At 57.4% G+C, this 26,419-nt stretch overlaps 1 protein-coding gene across 8 annotated transcripts; it reads right to left on the reverse strand.

Annotated features, from left to right (window-relative positions):
• Positions 1-1,645: 1,645 nt before the first annotated feature.
• On the reverse strand, positions 1,646-24,642 carry UCKL1 (uridine-cytidine kinase 1 like 1). 8 transcript variants are annotated; one of them, XM_055814013.1, is made up of 15 exons: positions 24,552-24,642; positions 15,795-15,988; positions 15,067-15,173; positions 14,680-14,850; positions 14,368-14,439; positions 12,980-13,169; positions 12,438-12,499; positions 11,054-11,070; positions 5,074-5,172; positions 4,599-4,692; positions 4,062-4,124; positions 3,574-3,696; positions 3,121-3,228; positions 2,586-2,742; positions 1,646-2,014 (listed from the first exon to the last, which is right to left on the reverse strand). In XM_055814013.1, exons 1-15 carry the CDS (start codon positions 24,599-24,601, stop codon positions 1,938-1,940), a joined length of 1,584 nt encoding a protein of 527 aa, XP_055669988.1. In that variant the 5' UTR covers positions 24,602-24,642; the 3' UTR covers positions 1,646-1,937. The 8 variants fall into 8 exon arrangements, with proteins under 8 accessions (XP_055669988.1, XP_027646004.1, XP_005239935.1 ...); XM_027790203.2 differs by lacking the exons at positions 11,054-11,070; positions 24,552-24,642 and adding exons at positions 7,503-7,522; positions 19,812-20,110; XM_005239878.3 differs by lacking the exon at positions 24,552-24,642 and adding an exon at positions 19,812-20,110.
• Between the last annotated feature and the right edge of the window lie 1,777 nt (positions 24,643-26,419).

A 26,419-nucleotide genomic window follows, 5' to 3' on the forward strand; every position in this document is an offset into this window, starting at 1 on the left:
TGGGAAAAAAGAGATGCTTTGCCCTCCCATCCCCCCCAGGAAGTGTTGTGGGATCTTCACTCCTATGGTGGACCCTGGGGGCAAACCCTGCTCAAGACACACACATGATCTCGTGTCCCTCAAGGAGGCCAAGAGACTAAACAAGGTCTGCTGGGGTTTTGTACATGAAGGATGACGGTTGCATTCATTCATGGGGTTGAGCATGGTCTAGAAAGAAGACATCAGGCTCCTCCAGCACCAAGCTCTTGTGCCAGCGGCTGCAGCCCAGGGGAAGGACTGTGGGTGCAGACATGCTCCTCCATGGGCCTGGTGATGCTGCTGTCCCTTGTCCCACCACTGCTCACCTGGTGCCCCAGCCAAAACCCCCTATGTCTGCCTATCCTGTGTTTGTGCTTATGAGCTCTCCTTCCACCTACGCAAGGAACTATTTTTAGCAGACACTAATCAAGTGTCAGTGCTGGCTCCGAGCGTGGCTTTCAAGCCGAGGGCTCATGCTTTTGCCAAGCACTTGCAGGAACTCGGGCATGTGTTTTCTTTTAAATTTAGTTGAGAATTTATACAACATGCCGCAGAGCAGTGGCAGTTATTTTGGGCTCATCACACCTGAGCCCACACTGAGTTATCACCAGGCGACTCTCCACTTCAGCAAGGGCCTGACAGAACACCCCCCTCCCAGCCCCACTCCCCTTGCTGCCGGCAGTGCCTGCCTGCCTTGCCTAACCCCTCAGAAGCCAGGTCCAAGCCAGGGATGCCCAGCTGAGGGGTAGGTTTGCTCCTCCTGGCCCATCTCCAGCACAAGGATGTTGCATTGGTACTTTGAATCATGCAGGAATGGAAAACACTCTGTGCTCATCCACAGGGATCACAGTCTCCCCTGACTAAATCCACCTCGTGGGACTGGCCAGCTCCCCTTCCGCTGAGGTTACTCTAGCCTGCTAACAGCTTCCTGGAGACGGTTACGAGCCCCGCTCCTCACCACATCTCGAGCCGCTCTGATTCAGCCAGAGCAAGCTGGTGTTTGGGTGAGCTATGTTTCACTTCAGCGCTGAACTGAAACAGTGGCTTGGTGCTTTTAAAGCTAAAGCATGGCATGATCTGAGCTGAACTTCAGCTTCTTTGCAGACATGAACTGCCTCTCCTGTGGTACCAACCTTCACCGGGATCTAGAGCATGGTATTGCCTCCGCAGCGCATGGCAGCAAGAGCAGGGAGCTGGGGAATGGAGGCAGTGTGTTTTTCTCCTGCTCACAGCCCTGTTGCAGGCAGGAGACTCTGGTTTGAGTGGTGTTATCCTAGCCTTGCAGAGAGGCTGCAGGCTGATCTCTGTCCCCACCAGCTCCCACGGGGTGAAGGCTCCCTCCCTGCCTCGGTAGCATTAGACAGAGCAAGCGCGTCCTGTAGGGTAGGCTCTCCCTGGGGTGTAAGAGCTTCAGTGTTCAGCAAAGAGAAACACGGACCAGCTGCCTGTAACCAGCACAAAGATGGAGCCATAAAAACTGCTCCACGGCTGTAGCATCAGCCGCTCCTCAACAGCAGGGTCTCGACCTCCCACCACCACTCACAGCATCTCCCTTCCCAGGGCAGCAATCCCAAAGGGTGGCAAAACCTTCTGGGCACCAGTGGGAAGTGACAAAAGAATGGCTCCATTCAAGAAAACCAGAGAAAAATTTATTATTTTCCTTTATAAAATATCTCCAATAAGTTATATAGGCAAATATTTAAATTAAAATAAATTAACTCCACTCTACGCTGGGACATGCGACTGTCCACAATGTCAAACTAGGATTTGTGTTTCTTTGAAAAAATATGCCCTAGATCTCCAATGTAAGATTTGAAAAAAATATCTATGCTTGGTGAGGAGGAAGAAGAAATCTGCAATGGACAGAAGGGGTTAAGGTGCGGTGCTGAAGCTGCCTGGTGCCAGCGGCATCTCCACATCTAAGTGCTAAGAGCGTCTTCATCATCGCTCCAGTCCGGAGGAGCATCTGTCCCGAAGTACCGATCACCAAAGTTCCCTGCGGGGAGAAAGAGAGAGAAGCAGTCACAGCTCTGCAGGGAGCCCTGGGACCGTTCTCCAGCCTGCCCTGGCCCCAGCAGGCACGGAAACCAAAGCAGGTTTATCCGACAGATTGAACAGCACTAAAACTCATGTAGCAGCAGATCTGGAGCAGCCTGGAGGCTGTTTTAGCACCCTGTGGCAGGGGTGTCTCCTGGCACAGCAGAGGTGAAGACAGAAGAACATAGTGAGCTTGTTTGGGATGAGCTTGTTTAAGGTGGCAGCTTAGGGAATGAGGTGAGCACAGGTCTGCTCCAGATGTCCCAGCTCAGCTTGTCCAGGTGGGGCTGGAGGAGGCTCACGGCATGTGGCATGGCTCCCTCTGCCAACAAGGCTATGGCTGCCCGACAGCTCTCAGAGCGTGTGTGTTGATCCCAGCAACCATGCAGCAGCAGGACCCAAGAGAAAGGCACTGTGTCCCTGGGTGAAATAACAACAGACCTGAGCTGCTGCTGACAACCAGGGCTGGTGTGTGGGCCAGAAGCACCAAAATTCCCCCTGCAACAGGTCCTTCCTACCCAGATACTCACCGATGCCAGGGATTATCCGGAAAAGGTCATTCACCTTCTTGTCCACAGCTGTGGTGATGATCTTCACCCGCGGGAAAGCATAGGCGACAGAGTGGACACCCATCTCCGCCATAAGCAAGGACAGGAGGAAGATCTTGTCTTCTGGGACATCATGATCCTGCAGGAAAGGCACAGAGACAGCCCGGGGTCAGGGTATCCAAGACTTGTTATGGCCCGTTCCTCCAGGGAGCAGCACTCCAAGCACTCCCTTCCTGGAGCCACTTTTTCTCCTCTCCTCTCTGTGGCCAGCTGGGGTTACTGGGCACAGGACCAAGACACCAACTAAATCCAGGCTGTTGCTACACAAGGAAGGGGTGACTTTATCAGTGCCTGGTTACAGAGTCACCCCAGCTTGTGCTGTCTCCCATGACGCTCTCTTTCACAAGGAGGAGCTGGTTTCAGCACAGAGCCTCTCATCATGGCTGTGGCTGGTGTTTGGCACGTTACTTGTGAGCAAACCACCCGTCCTCTGCAGCGTGCCCGACATCCTCCGTACCAGCAGCACCCTCACTGCCATCATGGCTGCCGCGCCTGTGGAGACCGTGCAGTCCATCAGGATGACGTGGTCTTCGCTGATGTCCTTCGGCAGCCGCAGGTAGTGGAGCTGGGCAGGGGAAGAGAGATCAGCTCAGAAGCTGCAGATTGAAGGTGAATGGAGCAACCAGCGCCTTTCTCTTAGAGAGGTGAAGGATCTTTCATGCATCTCTATCTCTGGGACCCCAGCTGTCAGCTTGGAGCCAGGCACTGGTGCAAACACTTGGACAGCAAACCAGCCCCTGCATGCACAAACATGCTGGCAAAGCCCACTTCAGAAGCTTTCAAAGCACTCACTCCCTGCCAAGACCAGCTCTCAGATCACTGAAGAGCTCTCAGGGAATACCTGAGTCACCCCCTGCATGCAGGCTAACACCAGGAGATGCCCTCAGCAGGCCAGGGCCCCGGGCTTTACCTCTGGCTCGCCTGTGTTGCAGTTGGTCTGGATGAGGATGGTCCCGATGCGGACGTCCTTGCACACTGCTCGCAGCGCTGGCTCCATGGTCTCCCCCGCTCGCAGGATGGACACCCCGGTGATCTGCAGCACACAGCAAGGGTGAATGGGAAGACACATGGCAGGAGGTACACGCCACCCCAGTATGGCACTGGGTCTCGACAGTGGCGGACTCTAATGGGCAACCCCAAAGTGCATCCCTTCCAGAAAGGTTGTGCTGCTCCCAGTCTGAGCTGTCTCCCTCAGTGGGAGGGCAACAGTGGCACATTGCTGAGGACACCCTTGGCTGCCTGTCCCCATGATATAGGGTGTCATATTCACGAGAGCAGGTGCCAAATCCAGGCCTGATGGAAACCCTGAGAAGCCAGGATGTCCTGCTCCTGCACCCACAGGGCTTTCAGTGTAACCCCATGGGGCAGGTCTGAATAGTACTTTTTGCTTCCACTTACTTGCTTCCCGCTGTATGTCCTCCCTTCGTAGTCCTGTCCCTGAGGGGTCTGCACTGTGCAACTCTACAATGTAGAACCATGGGAGAAGCATTACCAGGAGCTCTGACGCAGCTCTCAGAGGAGCCCTGGCACCAGGGAGCCAGCCAGCTGCGGGCTGCTCTGGACCATTGGAACATGAGGCTGGACAAAGAGCTGTCATGCAGGGCCAGGCCATTCCTCCATGGCCTCAGGGAGCCCTGCCCCTTTTTATAGAATCACAGAATCGTAGAATCATTAAGGTTGGAAAAGACTTTAAGATCACTGAGTCCAACTGTTAACCCAGGACTGCCAAGTCCACCATTAAACCATGTCCCTAAGCACCGCATCTACACATTTCTATGGAATCACAGGAGAATCTAGGAGGAAAGGGCTGATATGTGGGGAAGGTTGGAGGAGCAGCACCAGGACCGCGCTGGCTCCCTGGCAGTTACAGGTTAGCAATCGGAGAGGAAACACAGCGCCCACTGCCCACCCTCCCAGCTACATCCCTGAACCCACCTGGAACGGGAGCAAGGAGAGCGCGTGCTCAATCAGCAACCGCATCAGCCTCTTGGAGTAGAAAATGAACTCATCCCTACTGGTCTCCTTGTTTCTGGAGGGGAGGGAAAAGCAATGTAAGCTGTGGACCAAAATGTACCCCAGGAGATGCTAACAGAGGTCAGAGGTTGCATGCAGGAGGGCAGCCCCTGCCCCTGTCTGGCTCTCAGCACCTTGTTTGCACAGAGGCCACTGGCTGAACCTGGAATTGTGGTGGCAGTTTTAAGGTAAAAAGCAGAAAAATTCTGGCACGACCAGGGAGCACTTACAGCACAGCTCCTCTGCACATGGCCCACTACTGTCTGCCCTCTCCCATGTCCCCAAGCCACGAGGACAGGCACAAGTAAGATTCGGGACTCCAAAGCAAGCTGAGCTCACCCCAGCCATCAGCCAAGCCCCATCCCACCCCAGGAGGCTGCAGCGATGGGGGCTTTACCTGATGATGGTGTGCATGCCCCTCACCTGAGGGGTGCTCTTCAGCACACTGAGGGTCTGAGGAAGGGGGTGGCACTGGTGCGCAGAGGCCAGGGCGGCCCTGAAAACCAAACACATGGTCAGCAGGTCTCTGGGCAATGCTGCCCAAAGGCTGGTGCACAGCACATGGCCGAAGCCATCCTCCCAGATGTCACCTCACACTGCAAACGCACACCAAGGCCATCCAGCCAAGCCCAACAAGCGGCCAGCCCTGCCCAGTCCCCTGCGATGGCAAAGGGACCTGCTCCCATGAACGGGGCAGGCAGCGGGTGGTCGGTAGAGCCAGCAGGACCTCGCAGCCCAAGGACAGGCGCTTCCCTTCCCAGGCAGCTGACCCATGGTTGGCTCATCTTGGTTTCCACTGGTTGGGAAGAAAGCGGAAAATAAAATCAAAACCTTCTCCAGAGTCTTGTGGTGGATCCTGAACTGATGGGGTGAGGAGGAGCTGTTGTGGTTGCCTCTGTCCTACAAGTCAGTCACTGTCCCCATTCAGGGATAGTCAGATCGACACCAAATTGGGAACAGCTTCAAGACTTTATGGCTGAACAGGACTGGCTTGTGTGACTCATCTCAACATAACTAATAGGGTTGGGAGCTATTCTTGGATCAAGGGAACACCATTCATGGGGAAGTGCACAATGGAGCCCCATTAGTCACCTCTCTCTTTGACAGCGGCAGTAATGAGATGAAGGTCACATCTATTTGGCTTCCATAAGGCTGGGCAGGATGGACAAGCAACTTTGTCTGGGAGGAGGGCTGGGGTCCGAAAGCCACACATCAGATCACACACATGCCAGCAGCTGCATCCCAGTCAGAGAGATGTTGGGGAGGAGGAGAAGAGAGCAAACAAACAAAAGCTCCAGGTGATTAAGATTTCAAATCAAGCAGAAACCTGCATTAATTGCACACACAGAGGCACACAAGCGGAGAAGACAGAAGATGACTGGGTAGGAATGGAGGAGGGCAGAGCTAGATGACTTGAGGCCTCCATCCATGTAGCCATCTCCTGGTCTTGGCTGACCAACACCAAACGAGACATTCCCAAGGCCTGTGGGTACTTAAGGGCTCCTTCTGGGTTTTGCCAGCTCCAGTCTGGCATAGCAGCAAAGGGAACACTCCTGAATCCGAGACAGCTGGCCACGTGGAGTGTGTGGGATGGGTTGTGCTCCCAGTGCAGGCTTGCCCGCTGCTGGCAGAGCCTGGCTGGGCTGGGGCCGAGCCCAGCGTGTCCCGCTGCCCGCAGACCCCACCGCCTGTTTGGGACAAGCAGCCCTCAAGGCCCTGGACCTGTTGTCAGTGAAGCGAGCTCACTCTGTTAGTCACTGCTGCTTGGGTTGGCTGCCTTTGGAGATGCTCCCACGCTGGGGCTGTGCTGCTGGCAGCCCCAGCAGCTCTGCCCCCACAGCCCCCCACCTCCTTTCTCCTGCCAGACCTGGCCTGGGGACAGATCCTGGGGGCACAGCCCCACCTAAAACCCTCTTGGCCCCAGGGGTGCAGACCCACGTGGTAGGTGAGCACCTGAGCCCTGCCTTTGGCAGACGCTGGTGCCCGCGCAGGGGCTGCCTGCTTGCCTGCTTCTCAGGGGGCAGAGATCAGCCCCCCAGCACAGAGCCACACACCCTCTCACGGCCCCAGTTGGGTTTGCCAAGGTGACAAACTGCTGTTGCCCAAACCAGAGGAGCTGTGGTGGCCGTACAGTCGTAGCCCACAGGGCTGTCTCCTACACACCACAGCCCACCCAGGGGCACAGGCCTGAGCCTGGCCCGGCACCTCTCCCCTCTGTCACCACCAGGTCCGCCTCACAGCATCCCACCATGCCAGAGGGATGGGCAGCCGCTCTCCTGCCCTGCTCTCCATGACGCTTCAGGTGAGATGAGGTGTGACCTGGCTCCCGCTCCCTGCCGCAGATGCCAGTGAGTGCTCCTACCTCTGAGAGCAGCCCCGTGTGCCTGGGAACACCACCCCTGCACCCCGAGCTGTCAACAGACCTCCGGGAAATGCTGTCAGCATTTTGTCACCGAGCTTTCCGCACCTTTCCTGTGACACCCGCGCAGGGGCTGGTGCTCAGCGCAGGGATGGGAAGGTCTGGATGCCACCCCACTCGGCCCCTGTTCCTGACAGCAGAGAAGCCACTGAATGCTGTCAGGTCCCCATGGTGCTTTCTGGGGGAACTGCGGCAAGTCCCATCTTTGGGATCGGTATGAACATGCTTTCCCAAGCCCCCTCACCCCGGTTGGGTATGCACAGCCCCAGCAAAGCAGGACCCTGTGAGCTGCCTGCTCAAAGGCCCCCAGTCTGGGTTAGTAACGCAGCTCACCCTGCGCAGCCCTCGCCCCCATTCCCCAGCGTTAGTGTCACAACCAAAACACTGCCATTAGCATGTCTCCTCACATATCCCAGCGCAGCTTCCTCTGGTCACCAGGTGGGAGGGATGTTCAGGGGAGACAAGACAAGGAAACATGAGAGTTTAAGGGGAGAGGGACAAACATGACATGAAACAAAGGAAAAAGTACTGTCATTAGTCAAAGGGGGAAAAAAAGCGCCCAAATTGATCTATGGCTCCGAGACGTGCCCAGTGTGTGGGCCATCACTACACAGACCCCAGCACACCTCCCTCGGGGACCAAGCCATGTCACTGCCACACTCCACAGCACCGGCTCCACTCCTGGCTCCACGGGGAGAAAGCTCCATCTGATCTCACCGCCCCAGAGCCACAGCAGAGACACTGTCCCATCTCTGTCCCAGGTGGTACCACGCTGCGACACCAGCTGCAGCCCTCATAGCCCAGAGGAAACGCGCAGCTCTCGCCCAGCGCTCTGCTGCAATCCCAGAGCAAGCACAAAGTGTTCAAGGTCAAGCTTGCAAAACCTTCATCCAACCTGCCCCGCATGCAAACCGCTTGTGGGCTCACAGGGGTGCCCACCTCCTGGCACACTGGAGGGATGATCTGCTCAAGCCTCGGAGAGCCTGGAAAGCCGAGAGCGCTGGGAACACGGGGAGAAACCCAGCTCTGAACTGAACATCACTGCCCGATGGGAAGAGCTTCCTTCCCCCCAGTTCACCTGGACCTGCCCTCAGATCACCATCCCTTGGAGAGGGGCTGCAGGCTGAAGACGAGTGAAGAGCTCAGCTTCTCCAGCAGCTGCTCGGCCACAGCCACGTCGCCTGCGGTGGAACCCCTTGCCCGTCTCTGCCGGGAGGGACAGAGCGAGCAGGGCTCTGCTGGCTGCGAGCAAGGCTTCCTGTCCCTCCCCCTGCCAGGCAGGACCGCGATGGAAAATTCAGACAGGCAGCCATGAGCACATCAAGAAAACGTCTCATTTTGGAAACTTATTTTTTTGCCCCCTAGAACAAAAGCGTTAAAGGAAAAAAAAAAAAAAGAAGAAAAAAAAAAGAAGAAGAAAGAGAGAGAAAGAAAGAGAGAAAGGGGTGACCATCTCTCAGGAAGGCTTCAGGGAACATCCTCAGCTCTTTGTTGAGCATGCTATCAAGCAGGAAGCAGACAAGAAACATCCAGCTACAAAGGAGCTAATGCAGTCAAGGCATTTCAAACACGTACAGCAGCTGGCTTTCATGGCTGACATTTCAAACAAGGGCTATTAAACTGCGCCACGGGTTGATATTTAAAGACACAATTGGCAAAGGGCATGCCAAGATGATCGAGACCTTGGGGGTGGGGAATACTGATTAGTGAAGGGAATCAGCTGAAAAGAACACTGGCTCCAAGAGCTGGGCTGGCTTCTGAAATCGCATGGCAGAAGGGATGGAAACCAGGCTCAGCTGAGAGCACTGTGCCTCGGTGGGCACGGGCTCACCGGTCTGGCTCCTGCTGCTGGGCTCGAGGAGAAATACTCACCTGGGCACGCATGGGAAGGGAGTGCCTGTATGTAATTACATGCCCAGCACACACACCATTAAACACGTGGAAAGCAGGACAGGAAATATTCCAACTGCAAGGACGATAAGGTCTGACCTGTGCTGAGGGAATACAGAGGAAGGCAATGATGCTCCTCAGCAGCCAGGAGGAAAACAAGGCTTGCAGGTCCAGGGAATGGCACCAATTTCTTTAAACTCCTCAGAATTCACCCATCTGATCAGCTGAGAATTGGGGAGAGGCACTCCTTGCCTGTCCCAGCCACCTGCTAGGTCAGGAAAGGCAGCCCAGGGCCAGCCTGGAGCACAAGAGCCAGAAAAGCATCTCGGACTGGGGCCAGATCTAAGCATCCAGGTTTTATTCTACCAGCTACAAAGGCCTCATTGCGTCCCTACGGCCGCCAAAAGGCAGTGACATCAGAACAACAACCGTGACATTTAGATGAAGCCATTCAAGACAAGCGCATAGGGAACTGTTTTAGATGAAAAGCTCCGTATTTGCCAAGCGCATCTCACTTGACATGTGTGTCTCTGTCCACCTCGCTCCTCTTGTGAGTGCAGAGCCACAGAGGAGCTGATGGGAAACCGTCGCAGCAGTAAGAAGCACTGGGACACCAGGAGCGTAAACAGATTTTTTTTCCAGGAAACTTTTTCCAGACTTTCTGGCAAAGGCATAAATGGGAACCATGAGCCTTAAACAGAACATAAAAATGTCTGTGGCTGTGGTCATCATGGAGTTATTTCTGGAGGTCAGAGTTATCTTTCCAAACACGCTATCATAAAACTACTCACACTTTCCTGACGTGTTATTAAATACCTGATTTTTAAGGTTCACAAAAGGATCACCTGTACTGAGTACTACTTTGATTAAAGAGTGAGAATCACTGGAGAGAAAGGAAATTTTATACATGTGTATACTTATATACATACACATGGACATATATACATACACACAAACATTAGTCTACTCTCTAATGTTACTCCCGTAATTTTTTAAACCAACAGACTTCTCTCCATGCTAAAGAGCACCTTCCCACCTGGACCTCCAGACACACAGGAAAGCTTATGCTGTCTGTATGGAAATGTCAGGCCCCATGGTATTAAACAAGCAAATGGAAATAAAATAGAACATCCAGCGCCTAGTCTAGGAAATGAATGGCTTCAGCAGAAATAAGTAAAGCAGATCCTTTTCCCTGCTCATCTTAGGTATTTTAAAAGCTTGTTGTATGTCAAATGTAAATTTTAGGGTTGCTTGCATTAAGTGTCTCCACGCAATGATGGAGAACTAAATGGAAACCCATTTGCAGTAATGCATCCCTTCTGCTTCCTACAAAAACACCTAGAAACTTAGCTGGCTGCTTAATGGAAGCACCAGCGCTAAAGTCCCATCTGGATCCACATACTGGAGAGGTGAAGGTAATCAGCATACACTTTATAGCATCCACCTGCAGGTACTGAGAAATTAGAAATCCTGCTGGATTAGGGTATAAGTATTTTCTTGGTCCCCAGGCAGTTGCTGTGTGGCCTTTAGATACCACAGGAAGGCAGGCACCTCCTGCCACGCCAAAGCTGCTACGCTCCTGGGGGCCATCAGGCTTGCAGCCGAGAGCCTCTGCATGCCGCAAGGGATCCAGGGCTCCCAACACCCTCCAGCCACTTTGGTTAATCAAATAATAGGTGTTTAATGATGTTTCATCATCAGGGATGGAGAGTGGCTCTGAGCAACTGTTCACCTTAGAGGATGAAGGGATATAAACCCCAGGATGCAAAGCCTCCCCTCTTGCAGATATTGGAGGTCCCCAGCTAACAAACCTGGTCCTGCCCCAGCTTCAGGGGTCTGAGCTCAAGCTGGTGGTACCCTCACAGGATGAACACATCCCTGGGGAGCAGCAATGTCCCTGCTGGTCCCAGTGCCAAGGACAAGGTGGCCTTTTGTCAGCTTCAAGTGTGATGAGGCCATGTGCTCTGCGAGCTGTCGGTCTCAACTGCAGGTCAGGGTTAGGCCAAGCAGTGCCTGGCATTGGAAATGCCTCGGGCTGCACAGACAGGACAGAGTTAGGGGCTCTTACCTGACACTGAGTTCACGCTGCGGCAGCAACACAAAGACACAATGCAACCGGTATTAAGCATTGTCAACACCAGGGTCGTTTCAAGATAAAAAAAAAGGAAAAATAGGAATATTTTCCTGCATTCACATGTAGCCTTTTCCCCTTCTTCCCCTCCCCAGGTAAATGAAAGCCCACCCAAGCCAACCCCTCGCCTGGCTCTCAGTGATGCCCTGGGGAGGAGCTGCCGTGTTTGCTCACTGCAGCATCCAGCTGTGAGCTCTCCTGGCCAGATCCCAAGGGCTGGGAGAAAGAGCCATCTCCCTCCTCCTGGCCTGTGCCCTGCGGCTGCATGCCCTCCTGAGCCCGGTGCTAGCGACAGTGCCAGGGCTCTGATCCGTTCTCCTGTGACCTAGGGGTTAGAAACCAACTTCCCGACCTGCCAGAGCTTGGGGCTGTAAATCCGGGCAGCAGGAAAGCCCTGACTGCCGCCTGCAGCCCTGCGGAGAGCGGGGTGCTCTGGGAGGGGGAACCTGCCAAGTCACCTTTGCTTAAAAGCGGTCCCTCCTAAGCAAGCGTAGGTGGCACGATGCTATCGTGTGCCAGCTCATAGCCAGGGCTGAGTGGCTCCTGCCACCTGGGAGCTCAGAAAGGCCTGCAGGAATCGAGCCTTTTACTTTCAGGTGCATCCATCCCCAGGTCATGATCCTTCCACCTCCCAGGACATCACTCTGAGCATCTCCACAACTTAACCATCAAAGCTACAAACGTGGGGCAGGAGGAGGCTGTGCTGCTCAAGGAGCAGCAACACACAACAGCATCATTTGGTCACTGGCTCAAACCACTGGTCAGGACTGGCCCAGGACACCCAGAAGACTTGTTAAAGCTGGTGATAGGGAAGGGATGGAGCATGTGCCTGGATTGGGGCTCAGCCTGTGCATCAAACATAAGACTTTGGTTTTTGAAACCCACGGGCTGCATCCAACACAGAAGTGGAAAAATGGGCTCTGGACAGAAAAGCCTGTGCAGCAGTGCCTGCAAAGGGGTGAAGAGGAGAAGCCAGAGCCAGAGAGCTGAAGTACTGCAGGGTCTGGAGCTGCAGGCAGGGAGGACACACCACAGATCACTGCAGGATGGTTGGTTTGTCCCCGGAAGACTTGCTCTCCCAGGGAGGGAAGGAAGCTGCTACTGGACCACAGCTTGCAGAGGAGCCTCGTGCTAACCTGAGCACAGGGATAAGGCAGTCTCCCTCACTGGAATGGAGGGAGAGCCCTGCAGCTCACACCCCTGGAGCACGGAGGGAAGCCAGGCTATTCCCACCTTGGCACCCAGAGCCTCCTGCAATGCCACCGCTGTGCAGGCAAGGCTCACCCCACCATTAACACCCAGGGGACCAGGGAGCTCTTACCTCTTCCAGCTGGCTGTGGACGTGCTGAACAATCAGGTCAATAGCCACTGTGTTTCCGCTCCCTGGAGTGAACCAGAAGTGAAAGACAGCCTGGTCAGGACCACAGTGCTAGCAGCGCCTGAAACAATCCTTCCCCACGCTCCCTGCCATGTTCAGAAACACACCGTACCCCTGCTTCCCCAAACAGCCCTTTCCTAGCAATGCAGGAGACATTCCCGCTTTTATTAAATTCTTATTTAGTATTCTATTATTGAGTATCTACAAGTTGCCTCTAGCTTTTAAATTGCTAAGCTGCAGGAGCCGGTAGGGCAGGAGATGGGTTAAGGGGAAGGGCAGACTTTCCCCTAGGAACCTGCTTTTGGCCCGTGTTTGCAGATACTCAGCTAGAGGGACCTTTGCTTCGGCACGGGACAGCCACTCTGTCCTCATCAGCTGGAGGGCGGTGGGAATGGCCAGCAGAGCTGAGGGTGGAGGGACAGGGTCTCTGAGGTCCCACTAAGGACTGAGCCCCGCGGCAGCTTGAGGCAGCCCTGGGCAGGTACCTCGGGGGACGACGATGTCGGCCAGTCGCATGGTGGGCTGGATGTACTGGTCGAAGGCGGGCTTGACGAACTTGTTATACTGCTTGATGACACCCTCAATGTCACGACCACGCTCACTGATGTCCCTGCGCAGGCGACGCACCAAGCGGATGTCCGAGTCTGTGTCCACAAATATCTTCAGATCAAGGAGCTGAAACGTGAGGGGAGGGCACAAACCCCACTGGGTCAGGTGTGTAACTCAAACCGACCTTCTCCAGCCACAAGAGAAGCTGAGCCCTGTGCACAGCACACCACCAGTTTAGCAGAGCTCGGCTCAGCTCTGCTGCGGCCTGGAGGGAGCTTTTCCTCCGCAGCCCCTGAACTTGAACCTGGCTGGCACTGCAGATGCTGCAGCCAGTCCCTTGCTGACACCATGCCCCTTACTCTCATGCCCCTGGAGGCCTGTCCGGCTCCAAACCCTGTCTCCACTTCTGTGCAGCTCCAACACTTTGTCTGGATGTTATTTAAGAGTGAGGAGGAGCCAAAGGAAGTTAATGCCACGACGCAGATGAACAGGTTTAACCCAGGAGCACCGGCTTGTTAACGCTGGAAGGGAGCCAAGCACAGCAGGTCAGCTCATGACACTGCCCTGAACTGCCCCAGACAAGAGCAGGGATGCTCAGGGAAACTCCAGGGGGATCTACCCAGCTGTCCACTGGAGGTCACCGTTGCTCCAGGAAAATGCAACCCAAATGCTCGCTTGGCAGGGAAAGAAACTTTCTAGACCAAGCTCGAAGTTTCTGCATGGCTCACTCCCTCCCATAGCATTTTTCATGTATCCAAATAATTCCCAAGAAAGCCTCCACACTAGGAACACCAGGCTTTGCGCAGTCGAGTGACAGCAGACTTTCCTTCTGGCTGCGCGAGCTGTGGCATGCAGCGTGGAGGTGGCTATTTCTAGTCATATTTATGCAACGCGACTGCCAGGGACCAGGTCACCACTGGGCTCCTCGTTCCTGGGAATGAATGGCTGAGATCAAGGTCCCTCATGAAACGCCTGATCTCCGCCAGGGGCTCCTCCCTTGCTGCTACAAAAATCTGGACTATTTCTTCCACACGGCAAAGTGCTGCAGCAGCCACTGTAACCTGGAGAAGGTCACCTCCCTGCTGCTGAACCTCAGGAGAAAGCATGCTCCCACCATCTCCTCGCGCTGGCTATGGGGGTGGAGGGCTGGTTTGTAGAGGCGATGCTGAAGCACTGCTGGCGGACAGGGTCCCATCCAGCGCTGCACAGGAGCCCCAGGGCACCCGGGAGTCTCTCTGTGCTGTGACATAAGGCTGCAGAAGAGGGGATTGCAGCACTCGCACCTGTCGGGCTTCACCAGAACCGATTCTAAGCCCTTCCTCACCTTCAGGAGCTCCTTGTCTGCGAATGCCATGATGCCTTCAAAGATAATCACGTTGGCGCCATACAGGGTTTTCTGTGGAGTCAAAATGGATGGGGTTAGACACAGAACATGTTCATCTCGGGGAATCTCTCTGGGTTGTTAGTGACTGCAGCAGCTCAGCCAAAAAATGTGTCCTGAGCCAGTCACGGAGCAGAGGGCAACTGCATGAGTCTGACTGCAAAAGACAGAGGCTGCAGAGGTCTAACTGGCACCCTCCTCTCCTGCCTTGGCAGTCTCCCCACCCTGAGTCCCACCCTTCTCAGTGTCCCGTACCCATTCCTTCTTCCGGCTGTGGGTGGTAAAGTCATAGATGGGGATCTTCACGCTCTTGCCTTGCTTCAGCTTCTTCAAGGTGGCAATGATGAGGTCAAAGTCGAAGGCATCGGGGTGGTCAAAGTTGAAGTCATTGCTGGCTGCCTGCTCCTGCTGCTGCTTGGTCAACACCTGCCCACAGAGAAAAAGTTTGTGCACACAGCCGTCACCACCAGCAGCATTCCCTCGCCACTGCCCTGCTCAGCAACCTCTGCCCCTGCTCCAAGAACCATCTGAAGGGGAAACCACGAGGCCATCACTAGATCCACGCTGCGTTTTCCCATCAGGGGATTATGCCAAGGACCATGGCAGCCCAAGGAGCCTGGCCAGGATGACACACAGCCTCACCTTGTAGAAGGAGTCCATGGACAGCAGAACCACCCAAGGGACATCAAGAGCCTCAATGATCATGGTGGCCACTGTGGTCTTCCCAGAAGCGCTGCCTCCTCCCAGGCCTGCCAGGGAAAAGGGGATGAAGTCACCAATCCCACAATCTGCCTTTCTAGCCACAGGCTAGAGCCCAGGTCCTGCTCCGTTACACTAAATTGGAGGGACCTCCCAAGAGGGAGATCGATAGGCACTACAAGAGCAAGATTACCCTTGAAAATGTCAAATGGCACGAACTGTAACTGCCAGCAATGTGCACAGCAAAAGTGGGAAACCCATCGTTAGATGGCTGTGTAACAAGGGGAGAGCTGACGTGAGAACCAGCCTAGACTAAATCCCTGGGAACTCGTGACAACACAGACAACAAGAGTTGAGGGAACAACAAGCAAAGACTGCGGTCTGCTCAGTGCCTGCTATAATCGATCACCCGCATCTGCAACCTCTGAGCTTCTGCCCGACCCTACAGCCTGCCCAGCATTGGTGACTCTCCCTGCTCCTGGCCAGGCTGAGCAACTCACAGCTTGGAGTCTGGAGCCAACCTCAAGTTTCCAAAGAGGCTGTGGGGCAGGATCCCCCCAGGATCCCCTGGAGAGCCATGGGGCAGGCAGCATCGACACTGCCTGCGCCAGCCTGCGCCAGCTGAAGTGCAGAGGTGGGACAGAGCCCGGACATGTGCTGCCTCTGCCTACCTATCACGAAGGCCTCTTTGGACTGCGTCCCATGCTCGTTGTACCATGGTGGCCGGCCAGCTGTGTAGATGGTCCTCTTGCTGGTCCGCAGCAGAGGTGGCTCGGACTTGCACTGGCTAGTGGTCCGTTTTCGGGGTGGCTTGGTGGAGCCCACTGCAGGGTACAGCCGGTCTAAGGATTCGGCACTGCTGTTGCTGGGGATGGGGAGAGGAAGGAGCTCCGTTACTGGTGGTGGGGAAGGGCCAGCATCCCTGGTGCGTGGGAGTGGGGCCTCTGGGGGATCCCACACTGTACAGGTGAGGGATGCAATGGAAAAGGGGGAGAGACAACCACAGCCCTGCTGCGGCACTACCAGCACCCACACCTCTGTGACCCCAGGCAGTGGCCAACATCGAGGAATTCTCCCACAGGACCAATTTTAATCTGGAAAAGGTGTAACACAGGCATCGCTTCCCACACACCTACTGCTTGGGGAATGTCTGCATTACACAAACACGCCAGTGAGCTCTGGAGCACTGAGGGGTATTACTACAGAGGGCAATAACCCGTCCTAACGTGCAGAGGGACCTTGCTGGTGGATGGAAGCCAAACACAGGGGCTACAGCTCAACCGCCCTTGTTCCCCCATGCACAATCCCCTTCCTCTCCCCACTCTGAGCGCTCTGCTCCCACCCAAACCTCTAGTTCTCCCACCCTTTAGGCCTGAAACCCCTGGGGACGAGCCAGGCCAGAGCCCAGCCGTCAAGCCATTTGCATCTGCTCTGTGGTGCAGCCGAGCGGAGCACGCCAGAGCCCCGGAGCTGCTAAACGCCTCTCTCTTATCTCCCCTCCTGCCGCAGCCCTGGGGAGGGAGAGGAACAAACCACCCTCTGGAGCCCTTTGCGAGCAGCGCTGGAGGTGATAAGTGGCCCCTGGCCAGGAGATAAGCCGCAGCCGCGCTGCTCGGCCAGCACAGGGATGGGGGAGGATTATTTATACCAGCTCCTGCTCCTCCCCGCTAGCTGTTTCGCTGCCTCGGGAGAGATGTCTCCTCCCTGTGAGAAGGTGCAAAGGGCTCTCCCTGCTCATTCTTGCTTCTCTCCCTAGCCGTGAACCAGGCTGGAAATGAAACCTCTGCAAGGTCAGAGAGCCCCCGGCACTGAACGCTCCAAACACGGCACCGTTTGGTACAGCCCAGCCGAGCTGGCGGGGCTTTCCTCCCTCTCTGTTATTTTTGCTCTTGAAAGGGCTTAAACTGCAGGGCTTTACAGATTTTGGTTTGATTTTAAGCTGTTTTGGTATGAAGACTAATTCCCTTCCTTCCCCTAGCCCTTTTTAGAACAATTTAGATAAAGATCAAAATATGAGGCCGACCATCTGTACGTAAAGTGTCCCAGCAAACCTCCCCCGAGCACAGCGGGATGCCCCTGGCACACCATCTCTACCTCCAGCACCGGCACATCCCTGTGGAGCCGGCAACAAGACAGCAATTTGCCTGGCTTTGCTGGACTCCTTAGCGAAAGGTGGGCTGCAGCCTCTGTCTGCCCCTGTGCCCGGTCATCTCACACCGATGCTGACCTACACGTGGGCACCTACAGAGCCACCCCGCAAGAGCCACTAACACACCATCCCTTGCATGAGCCCATCGGCACGCAGGGCCGGCATCGAGCACCGCCGGCCTCCAGCTCACCCGAGAGCCATAAACACCCCAACCACTGCTTTTAAAAAGCAACATCAGGAGGTGAGACCCGTCGGGAAAGTCTTCTGGGGTTTCTTTCTGTGCAAGGATGGCTCCTTCCACCAGAGAGGCAGGAGAAGCAAACCCAGATGGGGTATTTCGGTCGCCTCTCCCACCAGCGATGCTGCAGCAATTAGCCACCGCGTGCTATTCCCAGAGCTAGGCTGACATCAGCCGACAGTGCCGGTGCATAAACAAAGTCATTTTGGCTTGATAAAAGCAGAGATGACAAAAACACAGTTGTTTACCAGAAAATAAAACGGTTCCTTTCATCTATGTCCCAGCCCCTCTCCCGGGACTGCGGTTACTCGCGAGCCATGCCGCTGGCGCTGCTGCTGAGGGCTGCTCAGCTGGCTTTCCTCTGGGGATGCACACCCATCTCCATGTGACAGGCAAGTTTTTCAGGATGCTCTGCTCCTTGGTGGAACGCAGTAACTTTGGTGTAACCAAGCTCTCCTGTGCCAGCCTCCGCCCACAGATCCGTGCACTGTGATGCTGACCGAGGCCACGATTCCCAAAGCGATTCAGAGTTGGGCAAAACTCTGGGTTTTGGAGCTGGAGCAAGATGCTGACCTCTGCAAGGTCCGCTTGCTGCTGCCTTCAATCAGCACCAACATGACCCAGCTCCTGGCAGGGACGGGGATGTTAGGACCATGATGACTCTGGCTGTGCCCAGAATTACAGGCTGTGGTCAGAGCTGACATCCCACTTTCCCATGTGTCACCCGCCCGTTCCCTGGGGTGCCTGCAGGACACCAAGTGTGCTGGCACAGAGGGAACCCACCCTGGGCACTGCCGTGGGATGCAGGGACACACACAGGGATGCAGCAGCAGTGCAGGGATGGCCCTTGGTGAGAAGGAGAGCTGTCCCCTCCGCGCATCTGGGGCCACTCTTGGATGCAGCACTTGAATCCTGTTCCAAGAGTTGGCCTGCTTTGCCTCTTTTCATCCAAATACTTCTGGATTTTCACCTAAATCCTGTTTCTATAGATATCTATCTATACCGTCTGTATCTACACAAGAAGTAGATACTCTACACCTCCTAAATCAATGTTTCCTGTGATTTATTTTCAATAAGCACAGCCGTGGGGAGGGCTGTGGGGCTGTCCTGGAGTTCTGCAAAGGTCATGCATTTTCTCCTAATGTTACACTTCAAGATCTGTAGATGTTTTCCGTTGCTGCCTTTGCCAGGAAGGGCCTGTCCTCCCCTCTGAAGGAACAGCTGATCCCAGCCCTCTCACAGCCATCTCACTTGGCCATTTCTTCCTACCACTTTTTAAAAATTCCATGCAGCAGCAACAAAGCCCATGCAATGCCCCTACCCGCAAGGCAAGGCCCCCAGAGGAACGGGACTCTGTTTATTGCCAAAGTTAATGCCACTGCTCCAACCAAAGGATGTTCTTGCCCCACGCAGACCTGCCTCAGCCTTCCCAAGCACAGCGCACCCGCTGGGTTTCAGGGGCACGATGCCATGGTAAGGTGAATATGAAAAAAAACATTGCCCTGGGCTTGGTAACCCCTCTCCTGCAAAGCCTTCCTGGAGGGCTCGGCTGCCACCAGCTCCCCGCACACTGTCCCCAGCTTTTGGGGACGCGTTGCCTTCCCCACAGCCAGTGCTGGAGCCTGCCTGCGCCCCTCCACCAGGAGGAAGCCTGACACCGCAGGGATGCCCGGCGCTGGGGGCTGCTCCCCGAAGGAGCTCGCCAGCCCCGCAGATGCAGTGGCACAAATGAAGGAAGTGTTTTACTCCCACTTACCCCAAGCACAGATTTACTGGGGTGAGAGGGGGACCCCTCTCCCTTCGCCACCGCCGCTCCCATCCCTGTGCCCTCTGTGCTAAGGCTCTGCGTCCTGCAGCCCTCTGGGACCCCCGACCATCCCGGATCCGTGCTGGGCTGGGAGGGGAAAAGCAGCAGGTCCCAACAGCTCCCACAGCCAGCAAGGAAAAACGGGAAAGCCCCAAACCTGAACCTGGAAGCAAAAAGGAGAGCACATCCTCAGCCCTGGCCCCGTAAACTACACGCCAACTAAGCACCCGCCCTGCACATCCCCACGCCAAGCCCCCTGCAGCCTGCCAAACGGCGCCAGGCTGGCTTCAGCCCATGGCCCAAGGGAAGCTGATCTTTCCCCCAGCTGCTCCCTGCACTTTTGAAGCCCTCAGCTGGCTGCGAGCTGGGGACTGGGACCGGGGGACCAGGACCAGGGCTAGTGAGGGCTTGCTCCAGCAAGCCCACGGACTGAAAGCAAACAGGTGAAAAAAAAGTAAAAACCCACCCAAAACCAAAGGAAAGGAGGAACTCACCTCCCATCCGGCCCGAGGGCCCAGCAGCCTGATATACGGACGCTGGAGAAGGCTGGGGGACTGCTCATGGCCACCCCGCCACGGAGCAGGAGGTGATGCCGGGTGTCACCCCCTGTCCCTGCCCGTGCGTCAGCTCCTGTCCCCCAACTTCCCAGTGCTACTGAGGCGAGGGGGCAGCTGTGCCAGCGGGGCTCCCTGGGCGAATCTCAGTGCCAGGAGCCATGCATGGGAGTGTGTCCCCTGGCACAGGGACGGTGGGCTCCCAGGGGGACAGGGAGATGCAGACCCCCTACCGCAGCAGATCCCGGGGGGCTCCGGGCTGGAAGCTGGAGGAAGGAGAAAAGAGCGCTGCCAAGGAAGCGTCTTTTGCTGGGAGCTGTGGAGCGGTCAGCACGCATAAGAGGATAGCTTAAGCTAGAGATTACGTTCATTACCTGATATTAATAGCACTGGCTTGATTAAAGAAAAAGCGGGGGGGCTGGGGGGGCGAAGTGACACCTCCCCTCACCGCCCCCTGTGCAGGCAATAAACACTGGCCCCCTGCGCCTCTGCTCCCTGGGACGGGGGCTTGCTCTGCTGCCTCGGAGGCGGGGGGCTCGCCAGGGCAGCAGGGAGGGCAGCTCTGCCGCCCACCCGGTAAGTGTGCGGCCGTGAGCACCGGTGAGCTCCAGCACCGGTGGGGAGGGGGCTTCAGGGGGGCAGGAGGGGACGGCCACGGGGCAGAGATGGAGGGGGTACCCAGCCAGAACGCTTTCAGCCGATGGAGCTGGCTGGGGCTTGGGGCTGGGGTGCTGCTGGCCGTGCCAGGGGTTTTGGTGTGGGACTCACCCCCTCCCTTAGCACCCAGCGGTGGGAGGTCTCGCCGCGAGCCCCCCGGTGCTCAGCTCCCCTGGGAAGAGTTGCCCCTTGCCGTCCCCTCAGCCCTGGAATAAACAAGTGGATGAAACTCAACACCCCGGGGCTGCGGGAGGCTAAGAATAACGTCCCTGCCTGCTCGGCCCTGCGATCCGCGCTCTCAGCCTTCCCCCTGCCAGCTGCCCGCTGCCCCCCCGGCCGTTCCCGCTCCTCTCCCAGTGCCAGGCTCGCCAGGGAGGGCAGGGAGCCCGGGCACCCAGCACCCCGCAGCCCTGTGAGGAAGCCAAGCAGCAGCCAAAGGGCAGGACACCTGGCGAGGGGTGGGAGATGGCCGGTAGGTTGGCAGAGGGGGTCCCAGGCGGCCCTGGAGCACAGAGGGCAGAGCGGCACCCACCGTGCAGCACGTGGCTGGTGTGGAAGGGAGGAGGTAGCAGAGGACACACCAAAACGTCAGGACTCTGCCAGGGATACGGCCCATCACAACCAGGTCCTGCTGCCACCGAACGAGCCCCCAGCCCAGCCCGGCACTGCAAGATGAGAGTTCAGCTTTGGTACACCCACCTCCGACGGGGTCCAGGGAGGATGCTCACCCCACGCTTAGCATCAAGCAGGGCTGAACGTCTGGCAGTGGGGCCAGAGATGGGGAGAAGATCCCTTCCTCCTCCTCCCTGAACACCAGGGCTATTCCAGGGACACGTGCTGCATCCTGGCGTCCTCAGCAAACCCCGGCTGAACACTGGGCATGGCCACAGCAGCCCCCTCCTGCTCCTGTCCAGCAACGGGACCCACAGGACAGCATCACCCTGGAACGTGTCTTGAGTGACTACAGCACTGATGGGAACCAGGGACAAGGGACTGGTCCCCAGACGGGGGCCACAAGAGGAGGGTTTCAGAGGTGACCCGTCCCCAGTTCGAGCCGCAGCTGCCGCCCCAGCAATGCCAGGGAAGTGAGCGATGATCAAAGGAACCGTTGCCATCCTGTGATTCCAGCACGGACTCCCCTTTCTCCACAAAAGCTCTTTCAGAAGTTTAAAAATAAAATTCTCTTCCGCAGCAATTTCTATTCTTTCTCATTAAAGAAGCAAAAAAGAAAAGGGACAAGGAACTTGGCAGCGAGGAGCCCTTGCCCTCGCCAAGGTGACGTTGCTCCTTATCGCACCCTCCCCGGTGCCTTTTTTCCTGCCTTTGTTTAAAACATCCAAGCGACGGGAGCAACTCTCCCAGCCGCTCACCCCACATCCCAGGTGGGACAGGAATCGCCCGCAGCGGCTCTGAACCCCGGCAGCAACCGAGCCTTCCTCCCAGTACGCACTCCTCCACAAATCCCCTCCGCTTCCCAACTCCCGGTTTCTGAGCTCTTGCACAAGCCAAAACTCCTGGGGTTTGGACTTTTTTCCTTCCAGATGATTTTTAAGCACAAATCCCTCCTCTGTAATTGCAGCCTGGATTTAAAATTGGGAGAAATAGGGGTGCAGGCGCAAAGGCTGGGGTGCCCTTTCCCTTCCAGCGATGGAAAGCTGCTCGGTGGGTTTTCCTTGGGATTTAAGGATGGAAACCGAATTGCACGTGGCTTTTCCACGTTTGGGTGCTGTAACTTGAATATTGTCACTGGACCTGTGTAAAAGCCCAGGACGTGCCAAACCCACAGCAAAGGGGTGTCTGGCCCTGTGGGAGAGGGTCCTTGCCCAGCTCCCACCCCTGCGGGCAGCACCCATGGGTGCGCAGAGGCCAAACCTGCTTCGCTCCACCTTTGAGCACGGCCTTTGTTGGGCCAGACCCATGCGTGCCACCTCAGCCAGGCCCTTCACCTCCTACTGCACCTTTTAACTTAAGCCGAAAGCGGACGCGCTGCAACAGCCTGGTGGTGCAACAGCCACGTGGGGCCCGGCGCCAGGACTCCCTGGCCAGGGACCAGGTGGGCAGCCCAGGCCGGGGGATGAGTATCGTGCAGGGAGTGCACAAGGAAAGGCTTCAGGAGTCCCAAAGCCTTGGAATGAAGGGACCTGCACAAGGGATGGAGGAACCTGCACAAAGGATGGAGGAACCCATCCAAGGGTGGAAGAACCTATGAGGAACCCATCCAAGGGATGGAGGAACCTGTCCAAGGCATGGAGGAACTTGCCCAAGGGATGGCGGAACCTATGAAAAACCTGCCTGAGGGATGGGGGAACCTATGAAAAACCTGCCCAAGGGATGGAGCAACCCATCCAAGAGATGGAGAAACTTGCCCAAGGGATGGAGGAACCTATGAGAAACCTGCCCAAGGGATGAAGCAACCCATCCAAGGGATGGAGGAACCTATGAGAAACCTGCCCAAGGGATGGAGCAACCTGTCCAAGGGATGGAGGAACCTATGAGAAACCTGCCCAAGGGATGAAGCAACCCATCCAAGGGATGGAAGAACCTATGAGAAACCTGCCCAAGGGATGGAGGAACTTGCCCAAGGGATGGAGGAACCTATGAGAAACCTGCCCAAGGGATGAAGCAACCCATCCAAGGGATGGAGGAACCTATGAGAAACCTGCCCAAGGGATGGAGGAACCTATAAGAAACCTGCCCAAGGGATGGAGAAACATACAAGAAACCTGCCCAAGGGACGGAGCAACGCTCGCAAGGGACAGAGGAGCCTGCCAGGATGGAGGAACCCGCCTGCCACCCCACTACCAGCAGCTCCAGGTGTGCCAGGACGCTGCCCAGCGGCCCCACCACGCCGTGCCCACACCGTGCTCCTCTTGCAGCCCCATCAAACATCGCCCCTGGCCCTCCCCAGCCTGGCACCCAGCTCTCCCACCGCCCCACCCCGGCTAGAGCTGCCACCAGGCACCCCGGGCCGCCGGCACACAGGCTGCTCTTCCTGCTCCGTGAAGGACCCCGATTCCCCAGGAGAAAAAACATTTCCCTCTTCAAACCCAATTATCTCGCTGCTGTTTGCCCGGCGCGAGGGCCTAACGAGCCAGCCCCACCGCTCCGCGCGGGAAGGGGCTCGGTTCAACACCCCCGTTCCGCATCTCCTGCCCGGCCAGCGTCACCAGCGGCAGCTCCTTCCTCCCCTGCTCATCCTCACCCTCGCTGCTGCCTCACACGAAGGCGTCGCCATCGCCGCCCGCATTCAGCTGCCGAAACAGGCGGGTTGGTTCGGCATTGACTCGGTTGGTGCCGCGGGGATGCCGGGCTGCCGGGCCCCCCCCCCCCCCCCTCAAGGGATGCTCGCACCCCTGCAACCACTTGCCACATCAGCAGTGCTCTGGTGATGCTCCGGGGCTAATTCCCGGGTTTTTGGCGTTTGGGAGCGGTTGTGCTCCTCCATGCCTGAGTGTTGCGCTGGAAAAAGTGGGATATAGTGGGAAAAAGCTGAGTGTGGGGAAAAAAAAAACTAATCCCGAGTGGGTTTTTGGGGGGAGTAAATTTGTAGGTTTTGCTTGCCGGTGCTGATGTATGTGCCGGCTGGGTTGCAAACGGGGGTGCCTGTGCTGCGAAGCGAGGGTGAAAAACAAAAGGGAAAAATAAAAGAAAACGAAGAAATTTACCAAAAAAAAAAAAAAAAAGAGGAAATAAAAAAAAAAGGGGGGGGGGGGTAAAGAAATTAAAAAAAATACGAATGAGGAAGAAAGCTAGTTTGGAAAAATGATGGGATGAAGGGTGATGCTGCGCGGTGGGATGCAGGAGTGTCGCTTGCTGCGGGGAGGGGGGGGAAGCAAAGGGATTTTGGGGGGGGAAAGGAAGGAGCGATGGGATCGGGAGGCCCCACTCGCGGAAGTGGCTTCGTGGGACGGGACCGGCACCGCAACGGCCCGGAGCCGCCGGGACCGGCGGCTCCGGGGCGTTGCGGTACCGGTCCCGTCCCCGGGGGTGGGGGTGTTGTAACGGGGGTGGGGGGGGTCTTACCTGTCGTGCGGCTCCGCCGGAGCCCCCTCGGCCACCGGGGCCGCGGCCATGGTGCTGCCGGGGAGAGGCGGGGGCGGGCGGGGAAGCGGCGGGGGCGGCGCTGCCGCGGGGCTCCCCGGGACTTGTAGTGCGGGGGGCGGGGCGGGGGGAGGAGGAGGGGAGGGGGTGCCGGGGGGGCAGGTGGGTGCTGGGGGGTATGAGTGGGTGCTGGGGGTGCTGTGGGGGCAGGTGGGTGCTGGGGGGGCAGGTGGGTGCTGTGGGGGCAGTTGGGTGCTGTGGGGTATGAGTGGGTGCTGTGGGGGGCAGGTGGGTGCTGTGGGGGGCAGGTGGGTGCTGTGGGGTGATGTGGGTGCTGTGGGTGCTGTGGGATATGAGTGGGTGCTGTGGAGGGCAGATGGGTGCTGTGGGGTGCAGATGGGTGCTGTGGGGTGCTGTGGGTGCTGTGGGTGCAGGTGGGTGCTGTGGGGGCAGGTGGGTGCTGTGGGGGCAGGTGGGTGCTGTGGGTGCTTTGGGGTGCTGTGAGTGCTGTGGGGGCAGGTGGGTGCTGTGGGGGCAGGTGGGTGCTGTGGGGTGCTGTGGGGGCAGGTGGGTGCCGTGGGTGCGGGTGGGTGCAAATGGGTGCTGTGGGGGGCAGATGGGTGATGTGGGGGCAGGTGGATGCTGGGGGGGCAGGTGGATGCTGGGGGGCAGGTGGGTGCTGTGGGGTGCAGATGGGTGCTGTGGGTGCAGGTGGGTGCTGTGGGGTGCTGTGGGTGCTGTGGGGGGCAGGTGGGTACTTTGGGGTGCAGGTGGGTGCTGGGGGGGCAGGTGGGTGCTGTGGGTGCAGATGGGTACTGTGGGGTGCAGATGGGTGCTGTGGGGTGCTGTGGGCGTGCGTGAGTGCTGTGGGTGCGGGTGGGTGCTGGGGAGCAGGTGGGAGCTGTGGGGGGCAGGTGGGTGCTGCTGGTCAGATGGGTGCTATGGGTGTTGCAGGGACGGGTGGGTGCTGTGGGGTATGAGTGGGTGCTGTGGGGTGCAGGTGGGTGTTGCAGGGACAGGTGGATGCTGTGGGGGGCAAATGGGTGCTGTAGGGTATGAGTGGCTGCTGTGGGGTGCAGGTGGGTGCTGTGGGGCACAAGCGGGTGCTTTAGGGTGCGGATGGGTGCTGTGGGGTGTAGGTGGGTGCTGTAGGCCTGAATGTGTGCTGGGGGGGGCCGATGTGTGCAGTTGGCACGGGAGGGTGCTGTGAGCACGGGGGGTGCTGTGGGGCAGCTGCCCAGGAGCACCCATGCCCGGGAGCCAAGGGGTGCAACACCCAGCGCCCCACACCCCGCAGAGCTGGGGGGCTGCGGGTGGCCCCGGGCTGTGCAGCAGCCCCTGGGTGTGGGGAGCGCAGAGGTGGGGGGTCCCGGCACCCCGGGTAGCAGCAGCGTCCGGATTTACTGGGCATCACGCTCCCTTCTCGCTCCTGGGGTCCCCCGGGGCTGGGGTTTGGGGGGGCCGGGGGTTGGGGGCCTGGGCAAGCGCCGCTCCCACGGTCCCCATCAGGCCCTCGGGATCCCAGCCCACCCCTCGGGAAACGCGGGGTTCACGGGGTGACCGGGCCACCGGCCTCAATCCGGTGCTTACGTGGGGTCGACGCCAAAAAAGACATCAGGAAGCGGAGCAGGATCCATTCCCACGCTGGGGCAGCCGGGGGGGCCGTGTCCCACAGAGCTCCCCAGAGAGGGGAGGGCCCGTGCTGGATGCGGCCCCTGGGGCTGGGGGCTGCTGGGGTGCATGGGCACCTCGGGGGGGATTTTTGCTGTGAGAGTGGGGGCAGCCGAGCATCACCGGGGACCCCGCGCCCCGTCCCCACACCCGGCTGTGCCGCCGGGAGGGCTCCTCGG

The sequence above is a fragment of the Falco peregrinus genome, chromosome 9, assembly GCF_023634155.1.
Source record: "Falco peregrinus isolate bFalPer1 chromosome 9, bFalPer1.pri, whole genome shotgun sequence".
In the NCBI taxonomy this organism is placed as follows: Eukaryota; Metazoa; Chordata; class Aves; order Falconiformes; family Falconidae; genus Falco; species Falco peregrinus.